Source organism: Cololabis saira, chromosome 13 (genome assembly GCF_033807715.1).
Source record: "Cololabis saira isolate AMF1-May2022 chromosome 13, fColSai1.1, whole genome shotgun sequence".
Lineage (NCBI taxonomy): Eukaryota > Metazoa > Chordata > Actinopteri > Beloniformes > Belonidae > Cololabis > Cololabis saira.
The window spans coordinates 12,844,924-12,862,796 of NC_084599.1; the positions used below are offsets into that span (position 1 = coordinate 12,844,924).

General features: G+C 40.1%; 1 protein-coding gene across 3 annotated transcripts; it reads right to left on the reverse strand.

The window, feature by feature from the left end:
* Nucleotides 1-835: 835 nt before the first annotated feature.
* mef2b (myocyte enhancer factor 2b) lies at nt 836-16,941 on the reverse strand. 3 transcript variants are annotated; one of them, XM_061737746.1, is made up of 10 exons: nt 16,814-16,935; nt 12,954-12,984; nt 12,773-12,849; nt 8,596-8,799; nt 8,307-8,435; nt 7,961-8,150; nt 6,880-7,010; nt 6,534-6,648; nt 5,026-5,137; nt 836-3,488 (listed from the first exon to the last, which is right to left on the reverse strand). In XM_061737746.1, exons 3-10 carry the CDS (start codon nt 12,824-12,826, stop codon nt 3,170-3,172), a joined length of 1,254 nt encoding a protein of 417 aa, XP_061593730.1. In that variant the 5' UTR covers nt 12,827-12,849; nt 12,954-12,984; nt 16,814-16,935; the 3' UTR covers nt 836-3,169. The 3 variants fall into 3 exon arrangements, with proteins under 3 accessions (XP_061593730.1, XP_061593731.1, XP_061593729.1); XM_061737747.1 differs by having other exon boundaries at nt 12,954-12,995; XM_061737745.1 differs by lacking the exon at nt 12,954-12,984 and having other exon boundaries at nt 16,814-16,941.
* Nucleotides 16,942-17,873: the final 932 nt, after the last annotated feature.

A 17,873-nucleotide genomic window follows, 5' to 3' on the forward strand; every position in this document is an offset into this window, starting at 1 on the left:
GTGTGCCGCTCTCTGGCAGGTCTGTGTGGGTCAGGAGTGACACCTAAAAGGATAACATACTTGTACAATAACATTTCTTGTGAGTCTGTACTGGAGGCCACGGGCCCCTTCGGTCGGCTCTGTTGACGGCTGCATGCCAAGTCAGGCAGCCGTGGCTGGCTGTGGTTGCCATAGTGACCAGGAAGTGTGTGTGTGTGTGTGCACGCTCTTTGCTCAAGCACCCAGACATGCCTTGCAGACTGGGCCAAGTCTGGACTCAGGCTAACAGCCAACACATGACCCCAGCGAAGGTCTAAGTTCATGTAGCCGTGGGAGATGAAGGAGAAGATCTACAGCGATGTCAACTCCTCCACGTTTTCCACTTTGACCACAAGCTGAAATAGAAAGGAAAGCAAATGCTCTTGATGGCACCAGAAAATGTTAGTTACTACGAGACACTTTTTATGTTGAAGGTTTTTTTTCTTTTTCATGACCCCCCCCCCAAACATAAAGCGTTAAGTGAGCCATTCTTGTTGGTTCTGTTTGGTGACTGCAGTGAGCTGTTTGACAGGATCCTGACACGTTAATGAGGGAGTCTGTGTTCAAAAGATGGATCTTAGGTGAAAAAGAGGAAATAATAGGACACCTGAAAGCGACACAGCGGAGGGTATTTTATCTGCCTCCACCCCTCCACCCTCCACCCCCCAAAAAAGAAAGGAGAAAAAAAAGTAACAGAACATTTCTTTTCAGACAGATATTAAATTATAGTAAATGTCATGTGGTGAACAAAATTGAAGGAAAAAAACAGGCAAAATTACAAATTAAAATGTTTTTCTTTTATTTAAAATGACTCACAGCAAATATAGAATAGACATCTTTCTCTGTTCTGCTAGTAAAGAATTCAGCAAATGTAAGAAATAATAAAAAAAAGAAGAAAAGAAAAGAAAAAACTCAACCCAAAAGTAAGAACACTGACATTGACATATTTTTCATGCTAATATTACCTGCACAAGAAAAGTAAAAGAAAACCAATTCCACAGCAGAAGTTGCACGTAAGGACCATGGCCAGGTTCCTGCCTGAATCGCTGCAGAGTTTGTCATGACGTGTTTGCTAAGTGTCATCAGGAACTTATTAAACTGAAATGTATTAAACACTCATTTAGAAATAGCAAATCATCAATGGCAAAGGCCAGTCTTCTCTGCTCTGAAACCGTCAGTCCCTTTCAGTGTAACGGTGCAACATGTGATGACCCCTTGAGGACAACAAGAGGAAGTGAGCTGAATTTAGACTTTCTTTTGTCCAGTGCACAAGATAATCAACACACTAAAGCACATGCAGATATCCAGTGCAAAAAACACTTTAAAGATGGATATACAGTTGTAAAGATAAAAATATGTATTCTATGTAATATTCTTTGAATATTTCACACAATTTCTTACATGTATTTCTGAACCTCAGTATTATCATGCATGCACCTACTAAATGAAACCCTGCAGAAACGAGTGACTGAATACAGCTTATTGTTATTGAGGTCCATTTAGACCAAATATTGAAAATAGAAAAGAGAATAAATGGCTATTGCAGTATTTCAGAGTATTGTAATAAAAACAAAAGCAAGAAAAGGAGGATTATTTGCAGAAATAAAAAAACTAATGCTGAACAGAAGCTTGAAAGAAAGCCATCATCCAAGAGGACATACTCACATTTTTTTTTTTCACACGTCTGTCTTAAAGATGGCTACCACTGACCAAAAGTCCAATGTCGCTCTAAACTGATCATCACCCTGTCAACAAGGGGCCCAAACATATCCCTCATGTATGTGGGTGAATTACTGTCTGAAGTAAAGAGTGAACTTTTATGCTCAAATGTATGTTACCGTCTGAAGGTTGATGCTCTGCTCGGGCCAGAGCTGGTCTTTCCTTCAGTCTGGGCAGGGGGGGGGGGGCGGCCTCTGCATCATCTACTGGGGGTGGGAGGTCTGCAATCACGACTCGAATTTATCATGGCAGGTATTGATGCCGATATCAACCCTTTATTTGTGTCAAAATGAAGAGATGAAAGCTGTTAGGGCTCTTTATCATTGTCTCACTGTCAGTGGAAGGGTGATGATCTAAAAAAAAGCTATATACATGTGTATGCCATATGTATCTTACTGTTAGTGTACTTGTTGCTTTTTATTTTAAATGATTTTGATTTGGGGAGTGTGTATACACATCTTACACAAGGTAGTTTGCTGTCTAGAGGAAAAAGATGTATAGTTTTTCATCTTTAACAGACTATTTTCATTCATTGATTTTAAATGCGGTCTTATTTATTTAGTCAATTCTGTGTCCCAATTTAAGTACGATCAATACAGATATTAATTAAAACCTTTTTATTAAGTGTAAAAAGATTTTAATTTGAAAACCGATTATTTGGATGCATTTAAAAGTTTCTGTCATTTTAGGTGCATGAACACAGCTAAACCCCGAAAAGTTCACCCCCCCACTGGCACACGTGAATTTTTCTTTCATTTAGAATGTAAACTAAACTACAATTTAATTCATTATTGTTCTTTTAAATTAAAGGTTTGTTTATGATGATATGAATGAAATACATTTTTTTATACAGATTTTTTTTTGTGTTGTGTCTGAGTTCGCAACAGCTCATATTTGCTACTTATCAACACTTAAAAAAAAGATTCAGATAAAATGAGAGTATTTCCTTGAAGGTACATTTTCAGAAAAGGCCAAGACCCCTGCAACAACTGACGATCAGATGCCTGATTCTAATATTTATATCATGTTTTTTTAGTCTAGGACAGTGTGTATAGATTTAAGAATCGTTGTCCCTTTCAGCCGGATTTGTTTGTCCGTGTGTTTAGCCCTCTCAGGGTAACCCGGTTGGTCCCTCTGCTGTAGCATCAGAAAAGTCACAGAACAAAATCAACAGATTTCAATTTGCATTCACCAAATATAGACGTACACCAAAAGGAAACAAAAATTAAACATCTGTATGCATCTGTCTCCTCATTGAATCAAAACATTGATGCAGAGAAGACTTCTCTGCAACCTGGGAGAGACCAGCTCTGTGTGAGGAGACGAAGAGGGCCATCCTTCTCGGGGATGCTGGGAGCAGATCCGGTCCCCATCAGGTTCTGCTGGTGTAGCCGCTGGATGGGAGATGCTGGTGGACGACTGCAGCAGCTGGCTATCTCTGCCAGCTGGCACTCATGTCCATCTGCCTGAGTGACTGCCCTCCTTCCTCTTCCTCTTCATCCTGCTGGTAGCTGCCTTTGGGAAACACCTTTGTCCCATTGGCTGGGTGGGTTTCTGGGGGGCTATGGCGAGCTGAATCGGGGTTGCTCATTGGAGAATCATGCCTGAGGTGGTGTAGAGGAGGGGAGCTAGGTGAGCACATGTGCTCCGGGGAGCTGCGCTCTGATTTGATGCTGAGGTTGAGGGAGGGCAAGTGTGGAGAATTTGAAGAGCAACACTGAGTGGGGAAGGAGCACCCTCCGCTGGATATCCTGGATACAACAAGCAGACGGAAGAAAAAGAGTGTGAACGCATCTATCTTTACTGTTATTGGAAGGACATGAGATGCATATAAATTACAATTTGGTTAAACGCCAGAAAAAATGGGATTAGGCCTTGTTCATTCATCCACGAGTTCTGTCAAAAGAGCTACTAGAAAACGTCAAAGTCTCCGACTTGAACAGTTAGAAACACCACAATGTTTAATCTAACATTTCATGGAAACTTTTGAAAGAAAAAAAAAAGATCCACTGGAATGTTACAGTAACCAAAATAAAATATTTTTACTCTGGGGCTTTGAATCGTTCCTCTTTCGTTGTATTTATTTTCATGCTGCAGGTCAGGATTTGGATTTGAGGAGGATGCAGCTGTCAGACTTTCAGGTAACCTCAAACATCATTGCAACATATTGTTGAGATTCACAACTGCACTTTGACTATGTGGTAAAAACAAACAAAAAAATCAAATGTTCTGTCAAGATCAGAAAAAAATCTCTGTTTTTTTATTGTAATAAAATGCAATAAATTACACTTCAAATTCACTTCCAGTGTTCCTTACATGTGTATTTCTGGAGGTTGGACTACGTTGGTTTTTTATTCTTTCCAATTTAATTTCAAGTTCTGACTTTTATCTTGAGATGTGGTTCCAGTTTCTCCCTCTTAGGTTCCAACTGATCATCCATTATCTATGTGGTTTATTCATATTTCAGGATTTCATTAAAGGAGCATGAGTCACAATAAGTCTTAGCTGACTTTTAATCACCAAACCACAGTCTGTGTCTGATCCATAATGGTTGTAAGAGGCTGCGGTGCAGCTGCAGCTGTTTCAATGCCAGGCTCTTCTTGCCTCCTAGTAGGCCATTCTCAGCCAGAACATATCTGACGATGCCCCACCAGCAGCGGGAGGTGAAGCTTCATGAAACTTACGGCCCTTTAAGTTTAACGTCCCTGGAGAAGCTGCCGCATGTTGGCTCACAAAGTGGCGGTTCTGACTTCAGCCATTGTCATATCATTTAAGTGCACGTCAAAATGAGTTTCAGTTTCTCTGGAGAGTTTGGAAAGTTTTATTCCCTCAGCAGTCATCTGTTATGGCTTGATAGCCTGATAGTTAAAACAGAATCTCCTTTATGGAAAACCTCTCAAAGTTAAGATTAAATCATTTTTGATTTCAGCTTTCTTTACCATCCTGAACTGATGCACAGTTGCTCTTGTTGGACATAAAATTACAGCAACACTTTTATCCTCAGTATTTCCCTCTTAAACAGAGTTCACTGAATCCGTGAAGCACTAAACTAAAACTGCATTAACTTCTACAGTTAGTTGTTTTGAACCACTGCCTGTGGTCACTGTGTGAAAACTATATATAGTTTTGTATTTGTCATACTTTAGAGCACAGTTTTCTGAAATGATTAGAAACACAGAGAAAAAAAAAAAAATTTCACCACTTTGCAGAGTAAAATTCTTGACTGATGTCACAGCCAGGCATGGAGAATGGATTTGTTTAATTAACATTGACATGTAATCAACTTACCCTGAACTAATATGAGGCCCGTGGTGCTGCTGTGGATGCTGCGCTGGCGGCCACGCGCTCGCTGCTCCACGTTGTAAATTTACCGAATGATAAAAACCAGGTTGGGTGTACTCTGGAGCAAAGTAGCAGACACGGGATCAGAGGTTAAGGGTTAGGGTTAGCAACATCAAGAACAGATAGATTTTAACAAAGAAGTTTCAGTTTTTAAAACAATCGCCCATTTTCACGTTTTTTAAAAAACTTATTCGTTTTCCTTTTGAGAGAAAGGTGAAAAGATTGGCACCGCTTATGTCCAAACAGAAAAAATTACTAAAATAAGCAGCTGTGCTGGAAGAAAGGAGAAATCTGGCTCCTAATCTCAAAAATGGACATTTTCTTCTCTCTTTTTTGGTTTTTCTCCGTTCAAATGGGACCACGCGTGGGACTACCTATTTCCGAGTGTAGTAACAACTGAAATGTGGAAACGCCGCGAAGCTCAAGGGCCGTCTGAGGCTGGCCCAAAAAAAGAATAGTCCTGTGGAAACCCCTCTTATCATGGGTTGACGCTGTGGCTGCACTGACCCTGTTCACTTCAGTTTTGTTTTTGTGGAGGAGCCGTTGTGCAAATGGTCTGCCCAGACGTTCGCTGTGGCCACAGAACAAGCAGCTGCCTGTGGTTACTTCATTTTTGCTGGCAGGAGAGCGTGAAATCATCTTGTTTTAGTCTGAGCAACTGCAAGTAATTCAGATTATTTCACAAAATGTCAGAGCGCTGTTTCAAAAGATCTTGTTGAATAACTTATACTTAGTACGACAAAATCTACAAAACTATGCCGAAACAACACGTAGTACTGGTTTAAGGTTCAGATATGAATCTGTATTTAGGTCTACCACGTACAATTGCTTCTCTCATATATTGTAATGCTCATCATACATCTAAACACTGTACTTAACCCGGTTTTTTTGTCCCCCTCCTGAAAGGCCCTCTCTGCGGGAGAGAGAAAGAGGCTAATCTCCTGTTTGAGGTGTGCCAAGCAAGCCGCGTGGCATTATGTAAACATGTTGCATGTTGATGTAGCCAAGAGAGGGGGACAAAAGCGAGGACTGCAATCGCAGCAGCTCAGGAGTGGTGTCTTAAGTGGGGGAGAATTACATCTTTTTTAGAGAAGTTGCTTACGCCAAAGCTGACCTCAAAAACACTGGCACACTGTGCGCTTTGGTGTTGTTCTGGCTTGTTGTGCAGTCTCTGATATATATATATATATATATATATATATATATATATATATATATATATATATATATATATATATATATATATATATATACCGGGGGTCATGACGACCATATTTGAAAAATAGATGAGCTGAATCATCAAGCCAATCCATCTTCAGTGCAAACCTTCAAGAAGATATCGCTGCCAAGCATAATCATGGCTTTACTTATACAAAAAGCCATTGAACATGCTGAAAGAAATAGGAAATCCTCACATTATTCACCAAGGAGAGGGTAATTCAAAGCAGACATACCCGAGGCTCCGGGGGAGGGAAGGCCATAGCCTCCTAAGCTGTGACTCAACAGCCCCGCCTTCCCCATGGCAACCATGGAGCTGCTGCCGTGGAGACCCTGGTACAAGAGACCCCTCTGATGATCAGAGGTAGAAAAAAGGTCATTGTGAGAAATCACACGCCTGTAGAGACAACACGGTGCCATTTTAACTTGTGAACATTGTAAATGTGAGGGGTGTGAGTTTGTTAAAAAAAAAAAAACAACCTGAGAAGTGACTTTGTCGAACAAAGCCTGTTAGCACATACTGTAATACTACAGCTTTTAAAAAAGCTATTACAACTAGTGTGTGTAGTGAGGGCTACATACAGCAGGGTTGTGGTTTGCTCGTGTGGACCCGATGCCCTGATTAGCAGCTTCTGCCCGCAGGTTCTCACTGCCCAGGCTCAGAGGGGGAGGGCTTTTCAGGTTGCCATGGGAGAACACAGAGTAGCTGATACCTAACCAGCAAAAGAGAGGAGCAGGAAGTGAAAAGAGATGTGGGCCTGTTTCACTCTCAGGGTAAGCACTCACTTTGTGACATATTCCCCACCTCCCTCCGCTGCTGACTGCATTACACTTCATTTCTCTTGGTTTGATCTCTGAAACCACCTGATCTGCATGTGATGATGAAATTTTGTGTACAGGTTGAACATTCTGTCATCATCTCAGATATATCGGTGAGCTTAAAGAGTCTAATTTCATTGCAAAATCCAAATGAAGCCCTTTAGAATAGGTTTGAAAGTCGATGATAAATATCTAATGATGTCATCCTGCATCCAGAGGCTGACACGACAAACAGGTGTGAGGCATTTAGCACAAAAACCACAGGAGTGGTTAGAAGGCCAGTTTCACAAAACACACACACACACACACACACACACACACACACACACACACACACACACACACACACACACACACACACACACACACACACACACACACACACACACACACACACACACACACACACACGTTTCCTGTGAGTTCACAGCCAGCTGCACAGATGGCTTACAGTGCCTGTGAAATTTACAGAAAGCTCTTGGTAAGAATGTTGTTGGTGGATTTAACTGTTAAGAGCTTTAAATCTGATTCAGAAGAGAATATAACTTAATACTTCAGATATAATATAGGCCCTAATAGCAATATTTGGAGAAATGATGCAAATGTGTAATTGAATAGTTTTGCATTGTTCTCTTCAAGTTGGTAGAAAAACATTCAACTTTGTTATTAAACCTTTAATGACACAATTTCCTTAACAAACTTGCACAAGTCGAGATGAATTTCACACATTTCCTACTAACATTTTTATACCTGTATGCATGGTGTTGAAGGAGCATTTCCAGTAAGTATTTCACCTTATAATGAAATGATTTGAGTACAGAGTTGTGGGGCGTGCCAGGCTCACCTGCATGTGGAGGCATGAATGCAGCGTGGGGATGTGTTGCCGCAGGGCTGGCAGAGCCAGGTCTACAGCTCAGAGGTTTGAAGCCCGGAGGCCTGTGTGAGGCCATGCTGGACGCAGAGGAGTTGGGGAAACCGTTCTCACAAGCTGCAGACACCAGGAACTGGGCCTCCGGCGAGAGCAGCGAGGGAGCCTGAAGACCAAACAGATGTTTTTCATACAACACAATGACTCAAAAACATTGACTGTTGATCTTATGATCAAATTTATATTTTTTCTCTTTTGTTAATTTAATCTGCGTGTGCATTTTTTATTGAATGTGAGTTGGAAAAAGTGTGTGTGGACTGACACAGAAGCGTTGGCGAGCCACAGAGAGATCCATGCCCTCACTGAGAGGGTATTTCTCCGCTGCTGCCTGGAGACTCTCCTCAGTGTCGAGCTCCGCGGGGTCCAGTCCGGGGCCTTTCCTACGGAGGGTCTGATGCACAACCGAAGGTTCAGTTTTAAGGTCAAAGTGAAGGTGAAGGTTAAAGTGTGCACAGTGTAAAACGTCATTTAAAACATTTTGAAAAAGCATTTCATGAACCTTAATGAACAACATACCTCTATTTGAACAATGTCATTTTTCATGTAAGTACCTCCAGTATGTCGGTGTTGGTGCGGCTCTCGTGGGGCTCGCTGTACTCCGTGTATTTCAGCAGAACTTTATCCATGTCCGTGCTGGCGTACTGGAACAGGCGGTTGGTGCTGTTGAAGATGATGAGGGCGATCTCACAGTCGCAGAGCACGCTCAACTCATAAGCCTTCTTCATCAGACCAAACTTACGTTTAGTGAAGGTCACCTGCCATGATTAAAAAAGACTGTGTCAACAGTAGTTGTGAAACTTCTCTTCGTGGGGTTTTCTCTCTTTGTGCTTGGATTTCTGTGTGATGACCCTGTCAAAACTCCTCCAGCCAACACAGTGTCAGATCTGATGCTGACCAGTGATGTCGTTCCTCTCCTCTTGCTTGCAGAGGTGTCAGGTAACGAAGTACAAATACTTTGTTACCTTACTTAAGTAGAAATTTTGGTTATCTATACTTCACTGGAGTAATTATTTTTCAGACGACTTTTTACTTTTACTCCTTACATTTTCACGCAATTATCTGTACTTTTTACTCCTTACATTTTAAAAACAGCCTCTATTTCATTTCGGCCTTTAAATAAAAACTATCCAGTTAAATTGCTCCATCCGGATAGAGTGAATTTGGTTGTGGTTGTTTCAGATGTTCTTGTCCAGTTTTGTTCTTACATCCGTTCCCTCAGATTCCTGCAACTAAACTTGGATGTACATTCCAATAAAGGTTAGGATAAATGATAACATGCCTCTGAAGTTTGACTTTTTGCACCATTACAATACTTTATAGGCAACTAGTCATCATATCTGCTGCTCTCTGAAACACATGTTAATGCTCAATAGTACACATATATGGTTCTTTAATATATTTGCATTATACTAAGATGCATTCATTTTCAATGGCTTTTTTCCTTAATGGCTTTTTTCCCCCTTACATTACTTTTACTTTTATACTTTTACTTGAGTAAAAAACTTGAGTTGATACTTCAACTTCTACAGGAGTATTTTTAAACTCTAGTATCTATACTTCTACCAGAGTAATGAATGTGAATACTTTTGACACCTCTGCTTGCTTGTACTTCACACTAGACGCTAGACGGTGGCTAGTAAACTATGTAGACGACATGGATCACCCAAATCAGGAATCACCATAAGAATCATGTTCTGATAATGATCAAAACATGATGTCTACTTGTCTACTTCCTTTATGTAGCTCAGTCATGGCAACAGAAAATAAATAAATGCATATCTTATGTCTTTTAAAGCTGATAAATGTTGAGCAACAGTCGTTTTTACTGACATTGGAGTAATCTATCATTTGATAGGGCTCAAAACCAACAAAGAATAAGCAGCTGGAGCAAGTATGTAGAAGGAAATACAAAGCTACCAACCAGACCAACCACATTGGTTGTGGTCTGCTTCCACTCCACGTGTAGTTACTTTTCTGGCAGGTGCACGTCAGGCCAAGTTATTGATTCATTTTTGAGACATTGGTTTAACATTGAGACTTAAACAACGCTTGAGTTTGTTGACCTAGTTTTGAGGTGGAACTAATTTGTCAGAAAGCAGGGACTTCTTGTGTGTGATGGCGGAGCTGTGAGGAACAGCACCTTCGTTTCTGAAGGAGGATGCATGAGCAGATTTCCTTCAGAGCATGTTCGATTCATCAACTGTTTGTTTGCGTTTTTGGCATTTGAGATGAATTTGGCTTCACAGAGTCAAGTCCTGGATGTCACTTAAAGTGTCCATAACAAAAGAATTCAGTGATGGAAAAAAAACGCTACACACACTGTAGAATAAACAATACCATGTATCCCCAGACACGTCATTCAGTTAAGGAAAAAGCAAAAGGAAAAAACACAAAACAAAGAACTTTGTGTTGGAGACTGGATGACTAAGACAAACTGTGTTTACCAGCTCTCTGAATTTCCAATATTTGTATTTTTTGCTCATGCATACTAGTGTTTATGCTGCCTTACAGGCATGTGGACATGCTACTTTCTGAAACTTACGGGTTTCGTGACATGGTGATTAACAAAAACTAGATTTGTCGAACAGAACCGTATCTAGCAAACATCCTACTCTGTGGTATCTCAGTGAAAACCCACTAATATCACCATTGTACCATATATTTATATTTATTTAACCATATTTCCTCTTTCCATGTTGGCCTGTTTGTGCGCTCACTCGACTGTTTAAAACGGGGGGTTTCAGCGTTGCTTTGACAGAGTTAAAATCAGTTCAATTCCGTTGAATAGTGTTTTTGTAATTTTAATAGCTTTACAGCAGTGGACCATAGAAGCAGTTGCACTCTTTTGTCAATAAAACTTTACACTCAGTGAGCTGCATACCACGTCTTAAAAGTGGTGCATGCTTCAATTATGATAAAATAAAACATTACCATGTACAAAACATATACTTCTGCCAGTGTCGCTGCAATTCAGTAGTTTAATACTGTACTAATCAAGACTGAAATGTTCGGAAAACAATGAGAGTATGTCACAGGAAGTTCCCAGAGCCTCAAGGGATTTGTTTGTATCCTAAAGCCTGCAGAACAAAAAGATTTCGAGTATAAAACAGAGAAAAGACTCAGATCTTCATACTGGACAGGCTGGACCCGATTACAGTTTTTATTGTATCTTTTAACTCACTATTATATTGTGAACGTGAGTTACTATTGAAATATTAAAGACTTAATATCCAAAACTAAATTTTAGCAAATGCAGGAAGTTTTACAAAACAGATATTTAAATCAGTAATGTAATGACATATTTGAATCTTTGTTTAACTGGCACAAGGACAAAAGAAAATGTCAGTCCTCACCAACCAAGTAGAATTAGACACCAACATTTCATTAAAAAGACATTTGGGAGATATATTTAAACAAGTAATAACATCATGGCAAAGTCTACAATCAGTAGATTTGGTGACAGGTGACCATGTCAGGGTTTGGTGTGAAAGGAGCACCCGCTAAATACTGTATTTTCTGGACTATAAGCCGCTACTTTTTTCATTCAGGTTCAGGTTCAGGTTTTGAACCATGCGGCTTATACAAAGGTGCAGCTATTCTGTGGATTTTTCTTCCACCGCTATGGGGAGTGCTAACCGGAATTATAAAAAAAACTAAGACAAAATAAATGCAAAGAAGAATACGCTACTTCTTCTTTAGCAGATAGAAGTAGGTAGAAGCAGATTTCAAACAGATAGATAAATAAATAGCGGTTATTTTCTCTTGGTTCTGTCCCGTTTTAATCAGCAAAGTTGCTACCGTGTTAAGAGACACTGTTAGGAAAGATCTATTTAGGTACAAACATGTACATCATTTACAGTTCAGAATCCTTCTGTACATGTAGTAAATATCTAATCTAACAACATAAATATCTGCGGCTAAATATCTTTTTTTTTAAATAAAATGGATGCGGCTTATATACAGGTGAGGCTTGTATATCTTTTTTTTATTGTTTTTCTAAAAATAGAGCAGATGCGGCTTATATACAGGTGCGGCTTATAGTCCAGAAAATACGGTACTTAACATTTTCAAAAAGGCTGGGTTGGGGCTCCCGCTCTCAACCTGCCGTAGAAGTCTGGCGAGGTCTCCCTTTGTGTACAGGCCAAGACTCAAAGCTACTGTTGGGTGGATGTGATCTCTACAGCCTCAGGTAGCAGGCCACTGAGATCAGTTTAGCCACATAGGTCAAAGAGTACCTTGTAAAAGTTTTCTTACTCAATGCAGTCTGCTTCTGCTTCCAGAAAGTAACTCGAAACGCCTTCACTTCAGGGAGGCAGACGTATCATCTCTTCCATCAAACGCCACTGACGTCTCTGGGCTTGAGCTTATTACAGGGTGACGAGCTCAAAAGTGAAAGAGATGCCAGACCTCGTTCCCCGTAGTCAGACAACAACCACGAGCTGCTGATGTATTCAGTATGACTGGGCACACGCTATACTTTTGAACTGAAACCAATACTACCACAAACTTCTAAATGACTAAAGACGCAATTGAAAAGAAAGGTTTTATCTTGATGATGATAAACATGTACTTACACAAAGTGTTTATACGTTTTTTACTGGCAATTAATCTTTTTTTTTTTTTTACATTTTATCTTATATTATGTAATGTAATCAATATAGTCAATGCGGACACTAAAGATATTCCCTTTGTACTCCTTAATAATCTGATGCATGAGTGTAAACATACCTGTCTGTTCCTTTGGTCATGGATGCGAGAAATTTGTATTTTCTTTCTCCCCATTTTTACTTCTTGCACCCTGATTTCTGTAAAAGAAGAAGAAAAGGCATAAATTAAGTTGAAAAAGACAAAATTCTTCCATTTCTAACATGGAATTACATTTTTTTAACTCATTTTAACTTCAACATACCAGAAACCAGGAGTTGAGAGAGAAAGACGCTCTGTTTAATTGCTGAAGGAAATTTGAAATACGGTAAATCATGAAAGAGAACATTCACAGATCAGTAATTATGATTTTACACTTTTTGATTCTGCATCTGTATGCATGCATATACTTATTGTGTCAACTGCAGTGTATTCTTGTTTTAATAACTCTTTTAGACACTTTAGAAAAAATAAATCTTAAGAGTTCTATTTTTTTTTTCCTTGTCTGCACATATTTCTATTTTTTGACTAAAAATAAATCTTAAGAGTTCTATTTTTTGACTAAATTAAAGTTAAATCAGACAAAAAATTTAAGTTAAAACAACCAGTTAAATTAATCACTCTGATCCAGACTTTGAGTCTTTCAGTGGGTTCGTCTTTAAATTATATGAATAAAAAATGTTCACTAATATTTCTCATGTTTCTGTTATTCTGGTGGTAAAATGTCCTCCGTGTGCTTTAAGTGACTCGGGTCCCTTCCTCTCGGTAGGGGCCGGGGTGCTTATTTTTACCACCATGAGGCGATGTGGTCTAAAGTTAGAGCGACTCCAGGGCCATCTGCCCATCCAGACAGACACTCGTAGTACGGGTTACCCCGAGGCCAGCAGTGCGGAGCTCCACTGCACTGCGTGGCCCCAAGGGACAGGGTTAAAAATGTGTCCACAGCCCCTTTTAAATATGCAGCAAGGCAGTAGCAGAAACCAAACAGTCAAAGAAAACGGTGTGTTTTTGAAAGATGGCTGATGCCGAGAGCCACCCACTCCTCTCTCACATACCAGATCGGAGAAAAAGCAGGACTTGTAGGGGCAGAAGGCAAAGACATGGATGGATTGGGATTGGCTTGAGAATGTTTTGAGACCCACATCCTCTGGTTTTACTCTTCTTATGTGTTTTTATCCCCCCTTTGGTCTAGAAAATGCTTCTCCGGTTCAAGATATACGCAGCTCAACAGTTTAGGGAAATCAGGTGATTATTTCTCTCTGAGCTTTTGTATTTAAGAGACAGTCAAATTTGTGACATTTCTGCAAAACACTAACTTAAATGCATGCATAAGTCTACTATTTGCATATTTCATCTTGTGAAGGGGTGATCTGCGTCTTCTGACCTGACTATACAGAACTTCACCAAAGCCCAGAGGAGCTCTCGCTGGTCTCCCCCCCCCTCAATTCTGAACATGTATTGGACGTTTCTATATTTAGTTGTCTGCTCCTGCTGATGCTGCCTGAGCGGATATGGCGCCCATGTTCCCACGACCCCTGAAGTGCCCGCTGTCTCACAACGTAAGCTTGGCATACAAACATCTGTGTCATTTCTGGTGGAATCCACCTCTTTATCCCCATAATTGCCTTATAAAGACCTATGAAATCTGTCATGTCGCGTATGCGGCAGACAGAGACACGCACACCTCAGCAATGACAGCTGCAGTCAAACTTATCTATCTTACTCCATCCCTTACCGTAAAATAGGCCGCAATGGGCAAACAGGACCACAAAAACTAGCACTGGTCTGTCTGACAGAAAACGCAACCACCTTAGAAAATTCTTACCCTATCAGATCGAGCTGTTCCTTTTTCTTTTCTTTTTTCTTTTTTTAAGTACCAGAATTGAAACAATTTAAATTAATATCAAGGCTTTTTAATGACGGGAGAGGGAAGTGGAACATGTGTTCCAAAAGATCTTTTATCTCATAGACTACACAAGTTTCCTCTTGTCTAAGAAATAACCAAATGACACCTATCAGCCCCAAAAAACAGCCCTGTCTGAACACACGACTAGCTGAGTAAATATAGCTACACAACCAAGCCAAACAGTGAGAAGTTAGCTGCTGAGCTCTTTGTGGTTACGCAGGTTTGTGAAAAGCCTAAAGGACGAGGTTGGCTGTGAAAGCTTGGCTGAGCTGCATGTTTTCTCAAATGATAACTGCCATTTGAGGCCTATGTACGTAAATGAGGACCGGCCAGGCTGACGCATGCACTTAAACATCATTACATTTCATCTACAAGGCCAGCTCCTGGAGATGTCATCTCAGAGAAAATATTAATATGAAAAGGAAATACTAGAATAGCATATGAACACAAAACAAGTTCACCGTCTGTCCTTTCATGCAATGATTGCATATATGTCCCCAGGGTCTTTCACATACCCTGGGATCTCCTCACTAATCACTGGCACGCTCACCAGTAATTATCAACACACATTAGCAGAAAACCTTAACCTTTTTTTTCTCAGGTAACTCATCTGTGCTGTTGACTTCACTGCAGAAAAACCTGTATGCATGACTGAGAGGAGGAAAATCTGGGGCATTTGTATTTAGGGTTCTGCTTCACTGGTTTTCTTCTCATGAGTCATGTGGAGCATAGCGACTTGTAAATTTTTCGAAAGCGTGGTAAACGTGCATGAAAATTAGACCGTCTAACTAATCATGTGGCTTCAAAGGAGACTTGAGAAATCTGTCAGCAATGATATTTGTTCAATATGGAACACTTATCACACTTATTGGTGGGACCCCCCCCCCTCAAACACACACACACACACACACATTTTGCCACTGTGGTCTTGCCCCAGCTGTCAAATAATATGTTCGGCGATTTGATGACCTGTGTAAGAGATCGATCTCTTTTGACTGATTCATCCCACTGGTAGAAGTCTGAATGCAGCGATAGCGTGGAGTGGATAGTGGCTAATATGGCTCTTGTGTCACCTATTTAAGTCATGTTTGTCACAACGGAGAGTCGTCTAAATAAATAACAGAACCCAGGTATGAAGCTGACAACACAATGAATGTTCATTCTACTACCGGTAATCCTAAATTAAGTTCAGTATCTCCCCAGCAGAGCCATGAGTTTTATTCTGTTTGTTTATCAATGAATTAAGTCTCATATTAAAGCCTATAGCGAATGTTTGCATTGCTAGCTTTGTTTTTCTTTTAGAAACAAAACCCCCCACATATTTAACTGTACCTATCCCCAGGAGGTCGTAGAAAAACGTTTGTGTGTGTGTGTGTGTGTGTGTGTGTGTGTGTGTGTGTGTGTGTGTGTGTGTGTGTGTGTGTGTGTGTGTGTGTGTGTGTCGTTGTGAGGGTCAGACAGTTCATGCGCTCACTGGGCCTTCGCAGAGTAATGGAGTGGGAATATTTGTCTAATTTTAACTGGAGATAATTGAATTGCTTTGATATTTTTGATCAGAGTAGCAATGGTACATACTGTATGCACAACATGACATTTGATCGTTCCTTAAATAGAGGAAAAACAATTTTCCTGCCTTGATACAACGTCTAACCTCCATAAAACACGAAAGTCAATCATGTCAATACTTTCCCCTCCTTGGAACAAATGAACGTGAACCAAACTGAGCTGTGATGGTCTTTCAAATCAAACAACTCCAGGCTTAATGGAGTCATGGAAAAGGTTCATTTTTGCTTGGTGGGTATAAAAAGTGTAACAAACACAGTTAAAGAGTGTTTGTACATAATAAGGTCTAATGAAGTGTTTACGTCAGTCAAAATAGAAAGTATAAGAATAGCTCATCTGTCCTGGAGTTACCAAGCGCCGCTCTCTAATATAGCTTCATCCATAGGCAGCTCTGGTTAACACAGCAACAGGTAATTCACTGGCAGCTGTTTCATGAATGCTCATTTGCCTTAAACCAACCCAATAATAACGAACATAACCACAACAACACTAATAATACTACTTTTAACACTACTACCATTACTACTACTACTACTACTACTACTACAACTAATAATAATAATAATAATAATAATAATAATAATAATAATAATAATAATAATAATAATAATAATAATAATAGTGCTTTAAAACTAAAACCGAACATCTGCTCTCACCTGTTCCTGTTGCCCCCCACCTTTGTCTTGGGTTTATCTAGCTCGATCAAGCAGCTGAAGTGTGGATGTGTTCATGAGCAGGTCCCGCCGTCGCGCTGGTCCTGCTGATGTGAGATCTTGACCTGATGCAGACGGAGCGGATGGTTCAGCGCGCTGCTCTCCAACAGCTGGCTGCTGCCGCCGCCTCCCTCTCCGTGGCGGCGCCGCCCCGCCCGCGCCATTGGCCCCTCCGTCTCCTCCGGCCCGCCCCCCGACGGTAATCAAACGCTGCCAGCAAGTTCAGGGCAGGAACGGCACTACTTTATGTCTACTAGTCTATTATTCAGAATATGATTAACAGACGAGGCGATTTCATCACCAGGGAGAGTTTTTAAGCAGGTTTGATTGTGCGATTTCCTTTCGAGAGAGGTTACAGGACTGTTCCGTGTGTGTGTGTGTGTGTGTGTGTGTGTGTGTGTGTGTGTGTGTGTGTGTGTGTGTGTGTGTGTGTGTGTGTGTGTGTGTGTGTGTGTGTGTGTGTGTGTGTGTGTTTATAGACTCATATGCAAGAGTTAGTACCTTTCCCTTAATCCTGCGCATTTAATTTAAAATTATATATATATATATATATATATATATATATATATATACATATACATATACATATACATACATATATATATATATATATATATATATATATATATATATATATATATATATATATATATATATATATATAAAGAAAATAGAAAATAGTTAAATGTAATCTCAGAATAATAACAATACTTTTTATTGACATATAATAAGTGGCCCTTCACTGGTTCCCAGGGATTTACATGTAAGAGGATATGTTTCAGGCGGGCGCTGCAAATCATCAGTCCTTGATGTTGAAGTCCATGACACCACAAATAGAAGAAGTACAGTGTGTTTGGAAAATCTGCCAGGAGAAAGCCTCGTCTGCCTACCAAAAAAAATTCAACCGAAGCCAAACTGACATTCACAAATCTACAAATGGACAAAGCACAAGACGTCTGCAACCACCTAACTGGAGTTGTGTGATATCAATGTCTTGTTTGGT

Coding starts and splice junctions, on each gene's coding strand:
- mef2b (XM_061737745.1), bottom strand. CDS start 12,826: ATGGGGAGAAAGAAAATACAAATTTCTCGCATCCATGACCAAAGGAAC. Junction 8,436..8,595: donor CCAACACCGACATACTGGAG/GTACTTACATGA, acceptor GTTGTGCATCAG/ACCCTCCGTAGGAAAGGCCC. Junction 3,489..5,025: donor GGGCCTCATATTAGTTCAGG/GTAAGTTGATTA, acceptor TGTTGTATCCAG/GATATCCAGCGGAGGGTGCT.